The sequence below is a fragment of the Myxine glutinosa genome, chromosome 11, assembly GCF_964187855.1.
Source record: "Myxine glutinosa chromosome 11, kmMyxGlut1.1, whole genome shotgun sequence".
In the NCBI taxonomy this organism is placed as follows: domain Eukaryota; kingdom Metazoa; phylum Chordata; class Myxini; order Myxiniformes; family Myxinidae; genus Myxine; species Myxine glutinosa.
Genome location: NC_136271.1, coordinates 122,532,932 through 122,543,745, shown reverse-complemented (window position 1 = coordinate 122,543,745; position 10,814 = coordinate 122,532,932). Strand labels below are relative to the sequence as shown.

Below are 10,814 nucleotides of genomic sequence, written 5' to 3'. Positions count from 1 at the left end.
GCGATTTTGGACGATCTATTTCTTTCGCACCGGTGTGTGTAGCTAAACTGAAAAAGGGTATGACTATGATGGAGGTAGAGGATTGGCGGCGGAAATAAATATGTTATAGATGAGTAGAGTAGCGGAAGTCAAGAGAAGTAACTATGGCCTATGATAGTAAGAGGAACGGGAGGGCTGGCATTTGCGTACGTAATAAATAAACGGTTTCTTCACACAAAGGGATCTTCGTATGTAAATACATAATCAGCACGACGTTGATTTATTCCGTAATTTCACGGCTTTATTCCGAGGGGGGGAGGACTGGGAGTGGGAGGAGGACGAGGTGTAGGGAGGGGCGGTAGGACTTGGAAGTTGGAAGGAGGATGGAGGATGGAATGGAGGAGGATTGGAAGGATTGAATGGAGGAGGATTGAACTTGGAAGGAGGATGGATTTATGGAAGAGTTGCATCTCAAATGTGAGCGAGTTGACACACATCGGACACAGGACGAGGTGAGTGGGGGAGGGAGGAGGATGAGGGGGGAGGGATGAGGGGGGGGGGGGGGGGAGGAAGGACTTGGGAGGAGGATGAGGGGGGGAGGAAGGACTTGGGAGGAGGAAGAGGGGTTTGGGGGGAGGGGAGAGGGGGGAAGGATTTGGGACGAGGAAGAGGTGTAGGGAGGGGTGGGAAGAGGAAGAGGTGTAGAGAGGGGCGGAAGGACTTGGGAGGAGGAAGAGGTGTTGGGAAGGGCGGTAGGACTTGGGAGGAGGCCGACGAGGTGTTTGGGGGGAGAGGGGGGAAGGACTTGGGAGGAGGACGAGGTGTAGGGAGCGGCGGTAGGACTTGGGAGGAGGAGGATGACGAGGTGAGTTGGGGGAGGGGGAGGGAAGGACTTGGGAGGAGGGAAGAGGCGTTTGGGGGGGGGGGGGGGGAGAGGAAGGACTTGGGAGGAGGAAGAGGTGTAGGGAGGGGCGGTAGGACTTGGGAGGAGGAAGAGGCGTTTGGGGGGGGGGGGGGAGGGGAAGGACTTGGGAGGAGGAAGAGGTGTAGGGAGGGGCGGTAGGACTTGGGAGGAGGAAGAGGTGTTTGGGGGGGGTGGGGGAGAGGGGGGAAGGACAAGATGTGTGTTGGAGGAAGAGGAGGAGATGGTCATTTATCTTTCCTGTATGTTTGTATTCATAGATTGTTTCAAAAAATATAAACCATGCTGCAGTTGATTCGAGAGTTTTGGCCTGTGGGGTTCCTCCCGCTGGGATTTTTCATTGGCAGCATCCTGGATCGTCACTTTGACTCTCAACTTGCATCTTACCGCAACAAGAGTCGCATGTACAGACGGTACGTGTTCAAGTTCATTAGTTCAGGATGGACATCCACTTGTGTGTGCTACCTACCTGCCGAGTGTGAAATGATCGATTCGTTCTTTGGGAACGATCGGGTTGTTTTGGCCGTTGCTTATTTATATTTTCGTTGGTTGAAATCGAGGCTTTATGGAAGAGTTGCATCTCAAATGTGAGCGAGTTGACACACATCGGACACAGGATGTACATACGAGTAAGATCAACGAGTGAAAACGTTACAGTACGTGAGAAATGATTGGTAATAGTGGAAAAGACTTCAAGGGGAGTGTTCTTATGATGAACCACCACCTTATAGGAATGTCAAATAAGTGGGATTTAATTATTGCAGGGAATGGTAAAATATTTGAGATATCGCCGACACTTCTGTGGTGCAAGAAAGGCAGACCCCGTGTTTCGACCTTCTAACGGATTAAATTAACGATGCTTTTTGGAGCTTTAGTATCCGCATGAACCAGGAGCAAGGAGGATAGGTGGTTGGGGTTGGAGAGCAATATACGTTGACCATGTCTCGTTGTCACAGTTGACGACGCGGAAATATACATGGAAGTCATGGAAAACCATGCATCAACGATCAATTTGAGATACCGTGACAGATGTTTAGTATTTACAAGTGAAAATTTTCCAGTTTCTGGCCGAGGATGCCATGTTCTCTCTGCCAAGTGATTCCTTTTCAAAGCTGAGTGTACTTTCCCAGTTTCTGGCCGAGGATGCCATGTTCTCTCTGCCGAGTGATTCCTTTTCAAAGCTGAGTGTACTTTTCCAGTTTCTGGCCGAGGATGCCATGTTCTCTCTGCCGAGTGATTCCTTTTCAAAGCTGAGTGTACTTTTCCAGTTTCTGGCCGAGGATGCCATGTTCTCTCTGCCGAGTGATGCCTTTTCAAAGCTGAGTGTACTTTTCCAGTTTCTGGCCGAGGATGCCATGTTCTCTCTGCCGAGTGATTCCTTTTCAAAGCTGAGTGTACTTTTCCAGTTTCTGGCCGAGGATGCCATGTTCTCTCTGCCGAGTGATTCCTTTTCAAAGCTGAGTGTACTTTTCCAGTTTCTGGCCGAGGATGCCATGTTCTCTCTGCCGAGTGATTCCTTTTCAAAGCTGAGTGTACTTTCCCAGTTTCTGGCCAAGGATGCCATGTTCTCTCTGCTGAGTGATTCCTTTTCAAAGCTGAGTGTACTTTCCCAGTTTCTGGCCGAGGATGCCATGTTCTCTCTGCCGAGTGATTCCTTTTCAAAGCTGAGTGTACTTTTCCAGTTTCTGGCCGAGGATGCCATTTTCTCTCTGCCGAGTGATTCCTTTTCAAAGCTGAGTGTACTTTTCCAGTTTCTGGCCGAGGATGCCATGTTCTCTCTGCCGAGTGATGCCTTTTCAAAGCTGAGTGTACTTTTCCAGTTTCTGGCCGAGGATGCCATGTTCTCTCTGCCGAGTGATTCCTTTTCAAAGCTGAGTGTACTTTTCCAGTTTCTGGCCGAGGATGCCATGTTCTCTCTGCCGAGTGATGCCTTTTCAAAGCTGAGTGTACTTTTCCAGTTTCTGGCCGAGGATGCCATGTTCTCTCTGCCGAGTGATTCCTTTTCAAAGCTGAGTGTACTTTTCCAGTTTCTGGCCGAGGATGCCATTTTCTCTCTGCCGAGTGATTCCTTTTCAAAGCTGAGTGTACTTTTCCAGTTTCTGGCCGAGGATGCCATGTTCTCTCTGCCGAGTGATGCCTTTTCAAAGCTGAGTGTACTTTTCCAGTTTCTGGCCGAGGATGCCATGTTCTCTCTGCCGAGTGATTCCTTTTCAAAGCTGAGTGTACTTTTCCAGTTTCTGGCCGAGGATGCCATGTTCTCTCTGCCGAGTGATGCCTTTTCAAAGCTGAGTGTACTTTTCCAGTTTCTGGCCGAGGATGCCATGTTCTCTCTGCCGAGTGATGCCTTTTCAAAGCTGAGTGTACTTTTCCAGTTTCTGGCCGAGGATGCCATGTTCTCTCTGCCGAGTGATTCCTTTTCAAAGCTGAGTGTACTTTTCCAGTTTCTGGCCGAGGATGCCATTTTCTCTCTGCCGAGTGATTCCTTTTCAAAGCTGAGTGTACTGTTCCAGATTTGCCTCTGTTGCCGTCAATTGTTGTACACTTTTGTTCAGGTGGATTGTTGTCCGTGTGGATTGTTGTCCGTGTGGATTGTTGTCCGTGTGGATTGTTGTCCGTGTGCTCACTGCAGTCTTATTACATGCATGCTTGATTATTTCATTGTCCTGTGCCCTACTCCGTACTCACCCCATATAACCCTTTACCCTCCAACCTGTTGATCGTTATTTCTTCCCATCCCACTTACCAACTCATTCTAACTCCTTCCTCATACTTTCTAGAAAGCAGAAGAATCCCTCTTACCAAATTTTGTGCTTGTTTCATGGGTTTTTTTGGCCATCTGTCACCTCATTGAACTCTTTCCCCTTTGTTTTTCTTTCTTCATCCATTTGTCACGCTGGTGCTTTTAACCCTCATTCTCATCCCCTCTCCCACAGTCTTCCTTATTCTAAAAAAAACTCCAAAAGTAAAAAAAACAAAAAAAAAACATTGCTCATTATCACTCATTCATATACAAAACTCTTCTTTCCTTTCATGCCCCTTTTCTTTCTCCTCTCCTCACACTTTATCAACTCGATCTTTGAAACGACAATTAAAAATGTTTCATCTCCCTATGCTCTGATTTCCAAATGTCTTCCTCCGATACTATTTCAATTTCTTTTCTGCTTCATTCTGGATCACTTGGAAACCTACAAGCCATCAACCAACTTTCAACAACCTTACCTCCAACTAGCCTGGTGTTGTCTTAACGGTTGGGGTGCTGGCTTGGGATCCTAGGATCCCGAGTTCGAATCCTGTCAATCGTTGAATTAGCGCCAGGGGGGTTGATTCAGTCCGTCATCCTTCTGAGGTCAGCAAATTGAGTACCAGCTCACTGGTAATTGGGGCACTGCATCAGCGGCACAAATGTGCTTCCAGAGAAATGATGCAACCAGCAGCCACAGGCTGCATATGAAACAACAACAACCTCCAACTCAAACGTGATGTTGGTCTTTGTTTTGGTCATCTTTGGATCCTGAAAAGAAACCCATTTTGCAGAGTGCATGTAATGCCCATTGCGTCAGTACCCTGCCACACATCATCTCGTGCATGCCCACGTCCCCCACCCTTGCACCGAGACCCGGTGCCCCAACTCCATCCCCCCCCTCCCTATACCCCCAACCCTGCTCTGTGTCAACCTGCTCATGTCCTGCTGCCTGATGGCTTGCCATGCCAACTCTGCCTCCTCATCTGTCCGTAACTGTATGACCCACCAACATCTGAGGCCTGTGCTGCAATCTGATAGATCTCTGAATCTAAGTTGTTGCTGCTAATCCTGACATTATCTACTTCACAGAATCATTCCTCCCGTAGGATGTCCCTGATTCCTCTGCGTCTCTCCCTAACTATTGTCTCTTAGCATTTCGACAGGCCAGAACCCGGTTGTGGTAGTAGAGTTGCAGTTGACAGAAAGAAATCCATTTCTCATTGTCTGTTTACTGCTATCAAATCTCCAAACCCCAAGAATAGCATCGGCTTTGCTTTCCTCTCCTACATGTTGCTTGTCCGATATTGCATTTGATGGAGTCTGTTGCTCTCCGTTGCTTTCTAAACTGTCGGCCTATGACTTACGACATCCAAGGCCACCTTCTCTAAGCTTGCATGCTGTCTACTTCCACTCTCGTAGTCTGTGTGTGACTCAACAGGATCCTGTCACATCCTCTCCCTGTCGAGGATGTGATTTGCCCAATGGTGTTTCTCATCTTCACCAATTGTCTTTCTGGTTATCTGGAAACCCTCGACAGACAGACAGCAGCTTATTCTTCTTCTTCTCTCTCTCTCTCTCTCTCTCTCCCTCTCTCCCTCTCTCCCTCTCTCCCTCCCCCTCTCCCTCCTCCTCTCCCTCTCCCTCCCCCTCTCATTACATAACTTGATAGAATCAGGAGCTAGTCCAACAATTTGAATGTGTCTTTCAATCTTGGCAAATCTCACACTCTCACTCTTTCTCTCTGAGATGTCTATGTTATAAACCATACTTTGAGAAACTGTTTGAAGAAGTTCAATCCCTCAAATATTTAGTCCTCACCACTAGCCCTGATCTGTTAGGCAATCCACATATCAGAGTTCATCTCCAAAATCAACTATTGACTGGGCACCCTCTGTTGTGCCGTCTTTCCTTGGCAAATCCAATCATCCTATAAGGCCTTCATCCGTAACTCGATGGAGTATTATTCTCCTCTTTCAGCTAGGTCCCTTGCCTCAAACCTTTCACATCTTGATGCTATGGAGACCAATCTCCTTAAAACTATTTAGCTCTAACGCAATGATGCTGAAGCTCTGCGCCTGTTACTCATACATAGAAGAAAGGTTGGTGTCTTCTCTCTCTTGTACCACCTCCTTTCTGGTCTTGCACCTACTGCCGTTTTTGGACTCCGTCCTCCTCCTGGTTTCTTCAAGGTGCACATATTTTGCCATTAATCTATGTCTGATTTTACATCCCCAAATCCATGGTCTCTGCTCACCTCCACTCATAGGTTCCTCTTCTCTTTTGCCTACTCTGCACTCATTTATCCTCTCCAAGCCCACCCATTCCTTGCCAGGTTATTTTGTTTTCTCCCCTCTCCTTTCACCCACCTTTCCATTTGATCAATTGCTGTTTCAACCACGGTTTGCCCTTCATCTTCTTAGTCAGCCCCCTTCTTGCTGTGTTTGAGCTTTTATCCAACTTGTTCTCCCCATCTGTTTTCTTCCCCCATCTCCATTCTTCCTGCGTGTCCCCTGCTGTTGGTGTTTCTCCACGAATGTCCCTCGCTCAAGAGCACACCGTATATGTAACCGATCGCGATGGAGGCCAGCCCGGAGAGAGAAAAAAAACAAACTACGAGAAGACAAAATGTCGGGGAGAGCATTCTTTTGTACTCAAGGTTCTGACGTCATCCAACGATGTCTGCGTGTCCGCTCCTATCAGCTGGTGCCATCTCATTGCTCTAGGTGTCCTGACCAATCGCTGCTCTTCGGGGCATGAAGCACTATCTCTACACACTCAAGAATGAACTCTCAAACCTGTCTCCTCCCTCCAAATCCTGGTGGTGTCTGGTCAAATCCGTTTCTGGTATTTGTTCCCCCTCCATCCCCTCCCTTACCTCTTCGGGGCTTCGGGGCAATGCCCAGAGTGACGATATGAGGGGAATGAGGGAACGATTGGAAAATAAAATGAGTGCCCAGAGTGACGATATGAGGGGAATGAGGGAACGAACGAAAGAATGGGGGCATGGCCTGCTTGATGTGGTGATGTGGCTGCTGGCAGCACCAGCAGTATCGTTTAATGTCATGTTCCAGTTGCTTTTATTTGGTGTTATAAAGCGCGATTTCTTAGCGTGTGTGTGTGCTGCGTTGTCATAAGGAACAGACGAAAAATAACAGAGGCCATTACATACAGGGGAGTAATGACCCATAACCCTTAACTAATTAACATAACTCCACCCCTCATGATGGGAACGAAGATACGCACTTGCACGACATCCGGTATAAACGAATTTCCTACTTGTGATACATGGGGTTTCTACTTCTTCATTAGTCGGATTTTTTTTTTTTTTTTTTTTTGTATACTGAATCGAGGCGCGTGAAAGAGCTAACATTTACTTCACAAACAAATCAACCAGACAAACAAAATATATAAAAAGAGGAGAAGAAAAGAGGAAGACAAGATGGGGAGAGAAGGGGAAGCACACAAACACAACATTTGAGAGCAGGGAGATGTGTGGGAGGGAGAGGGCTTGGGGGGAGGAGGCGTGGGAATGGGGGGGAGGTGGGGGGGGGGGGTGGGAGAAGTATAAAACACAAGGACACCAAGGACTTCCAGGACAGAAGTTGGTATTTCAAAAAAGTGGAATTGGGGTGAAATTAGCAGGGGTAGAAAAGATCAAGGTTTTGGATGGGGGAAGATAAGAGATGGTGGTGAACAGCTGTTTTAAAGACCTGGAGGGTGGAGTGGGATTGAAGAGAGTGAGGGAGTTTGTTCCAGAGGTGGGAGAAAAGAGGAATGAAGGAATGAAGGTGAGCAGAGAGTCTTGATTTTGGCAGTTTAACCATAAGAGGGTTGCAGGCAGATCTTGTGCGACCTGTAGGAATATTTGCGGGACAGAGCCCAGAGAGAGCTGGGGGGGGGGGGGGGGCAAGGCCAGAGAGGAGTCGGTAGAAGACGGAAAGACCACCAACCTGCCTGCGGTGAGTGAGTGAGAGGCCCTTGGAGTTAGCTTCATCGCGGGAGATTCCAATGATTCTGAATGCTTTGGTTTCAACAGCGTGAAGACGAGCTAGGTGTGAGGCAGGAGCACCAGCCCAGAGGGGAGAGCAGTATTCCATTGAGCTGCAGATGAAAGCCTTGTATGTGGTGAGGAGCTCAGCACACTACCTATTCAATTCTACCTAGACTAAGGTAATCCTTGCCTACCCCCTACAAACGTAACAATATTAAATAATTATAGTATCTGAATCCATATTCAGATCTTCACCAAAAATCGAATCGATTAGTCTGTCACACACGCAACCGGTCCACCAAGTTTTGTCCAAATCCATCCACAACTTTTTGAGATATCCTGTTATGTATCGTTTTTGGCCCTATCATTCAATGGTGAAGAATCGCTTTAAAAAATTATACTAGCCGAATCCGGATCTTCACCAAAATCTAATCATTTTGTCCGTGTCATATACGTACACGACCTCTCTGCCAAATTTCGTCTGAATCCATCCACAACTTTTTGAGATATCTTGTTCACAGACAGATAGACAGACAAAAAAAACAAACAAACAAACAGACAGACAGGGGTGTAAACATAACCTCCATCCACATTTGGTGGTGAAGGTAACCAGGGCTACCCAACTTCACTTATGGAAAAAGCTCTCAACAACGTCGTCCATACTGACAGACAGTCTTCTTCAAAAAAAAACTCAACCAGCTAATGCTCAACGAATACCTCTCACCTTGATTTATTTATCATCCTGTCAATCTTTCAGTTAAAAGAATCATCTAGAAAAATCAAAAGATACTACACCAGGACACAGATGCAGCTTCTATCTTCTCTCAACCACCACTCCTTTCGCTCAATAGGGACAAAAGTTAAAGAAACTTCATTGTCAAAGGGACTTTCCCTTCAAATCTTCAGCCAGGTACATTCAAATGCACACAAAACCACTGCGATACCTGTAACTTCATCAACCCCACCAAATCACTGCCAGAACCGAACTACACCATAGCCATTATAGGTCATTTCGCATGCACCTCATCCAATGTCATATACCATGTCTGATGTTCACTCCAACAAACGGTACATCGGTGAAACTGGACGATGACTTGGAGATCGCTGTCACATAACAGCCAGCCATCTATAAACTTGGTACATTAGCACCAGACGGTTTATTAAAATGAGAAGTTTCCTTTCAGCTGGACTATCAACCAAGATTCTTCCTTTCCACCTCATCCACCTGCCCTCCCCTCCCTCTTCCTTTGTCTTCTCTTTCTCTCCCCTTTCCAATTTTTTCATATTTTTCTTTACCATACACGTCACTCATGACGTTTCACCCCAAGTAACACGTCACACGTGACGTGTGCGCCTCTGCCCAATCGGTGTTCGTTATCCCCAGCACATCAGTGATGCTGTAATTGCGGAAGTCTTCCTGTTTGAACCTCCGTCAACATTGCGGCGGACGAGCGAAAGACCGCTCTTACCTTTTTCCTCGAGTCGATTTGTCACTGTGAATTGCATATCATATGCGACCAGAGCAACAGCCAGACTGATGATTCTAACCCTAACCCTAACCTTGACAGGAAATAAGGGAATATTTGTTGCAATTATAAATGCCATTACCTTCCTTACATTTCATAGTATGATGGCTGATCTGTAGCTTAAGAGATTGGTCTTTTCACCTCTGTGGACTGGGATCCTCCATGCGACGTTCCTTGTGAACAGATAGCACTAGTCACTTTGGGAAATGTGGCAAAAGGAATTTGATTGCATTGGATCAAGGAATGTATCAGAACTTTGGGACAAATGGAAGTTTAAAAGATATATGTGACCGCAAGAGTAAATATTAAACAACATTGCTTCATTTATTGTGTGACCCTCGCCCCCCCCTCCCACCCCCCAATCGTGACGCACATGCACACACACCGCACACACTCACACTCACACTTTTACTTTGAGTAAATCACACACGTAATTCTGACAACTCAACAGAAAAGCCTCAGCCTCCCCCTCCCAACTCTGTTCCAGATTCTTTCCCCCACCCCTAGCTCCTAGTCCTCACCCATCCCCTCCCCATACTCAAGCCTTCAACCCCCCCCCCCCCCTCCCCTCGCCCACGCACACACATCCCTCCCTCTCCACCGAAAGTCCTCAACCCCTCCCCCCACCCCCTCTAAAAGCTGTCCCATCTTTAATTTCACCCTCCTGCTCATAAAAGCAAATGGTCATTCCCACATCGAAACAAAGGAATATTTAACGCTTTCCGCTCCCCTATCATGCTATCACCCACTTCACAGAAACCCATCCCAGTTTTAAATTGTCAGAAATTTGTCAGAAATAATAGTAAACCTGCATAACCTCTGCAGTGCTGCTTGAGAGAAAGGGTGATTCTAGATGGTAAATTCTAGAGGATAAATTCTAAAGGGTTCTATAAGGAGTTTTAAAGGATACATTTCAAAGGGTAAATTTTAAAGAATTTTAAAGGGTTTTCTAAAGTCTTTTAAAGTGTAAATTATAAGGCTATTTCTAAGAGGTTCCTAAATTGGGGGCCGTAGTTTATAAATTGTGGGTGGAGTCGGGCGAACTGTCCAGCCAATGGGCGGAACTCGCACGCATTCACGACTCCTTTTATAGTATATATATTCGGCTAATTATCTCATTTGATTCCTCAAATTTTGAGATGCAGTGCTTGTGATAGAAATGAGCATCATTGTTATTTTTGTTTTCCAGGGAGTTGCGAGAAAATGAGACCGAGACCTGGAAGTGATTTCAAATTCCCAGTAACACACGTTTCATGTTTCTCCTTTGGAAAAGTGAATTTTTCTGAAGTTGTGTTTATGGCTGAATAAAAGTGTTGCATCTACTGGTATTCAGATTTCATATTTCACTTGTAAGGTATAAAAGGGACCAACAAAATACACAAAAATATTGGGTTTTTTAAATGAATTTATTACAATTGGATGATAACATTCACGCTTATGGTTTTTTTTTTTTGTTTTTTTTTTTTAGCATGCCATTAAAATGCACATTGTCTTCTGGGGTTTTTGGGCACCAGCCAGAGCTACCACGGTTGTTTTCATTGCAACAGGCCCTGAGAAGGAAAGGTTCAAGATTAGGATCAATCCCTTGAATACACTGATTCCTGGAGGTTGGGGGGTAGGGGGGGCGGGTACCGAGAGAGACATTACACTGTA

The 10,814-nt window shown here is 46.3% G+C and overlaps 1 protein-coding gene across 1 annotated transcript; it reads left to right on the top strand.

Annotated features, from left to right (window-relative positions):
• Positions 1–1,180: 1,180 nt before the first annotated feature.
• On the top strand, positions 1,181–10,489 carry NDUFB1 (NADH:ubiquinone oxidoreductase subunit B1; the record flags this gene model as incomplete). The annotated part of the gene is made up of 2 exons (XM_078787085.1): positions 1,181–1,314; positions 10,351–10,489. Coding segments are annotated over 2 exons (171 nt in total), but the record flags the coding sequence as incomplete, so codon positions are not given.
• Positions 10,490–10,814: the final 325 nt, after the last annotated feature.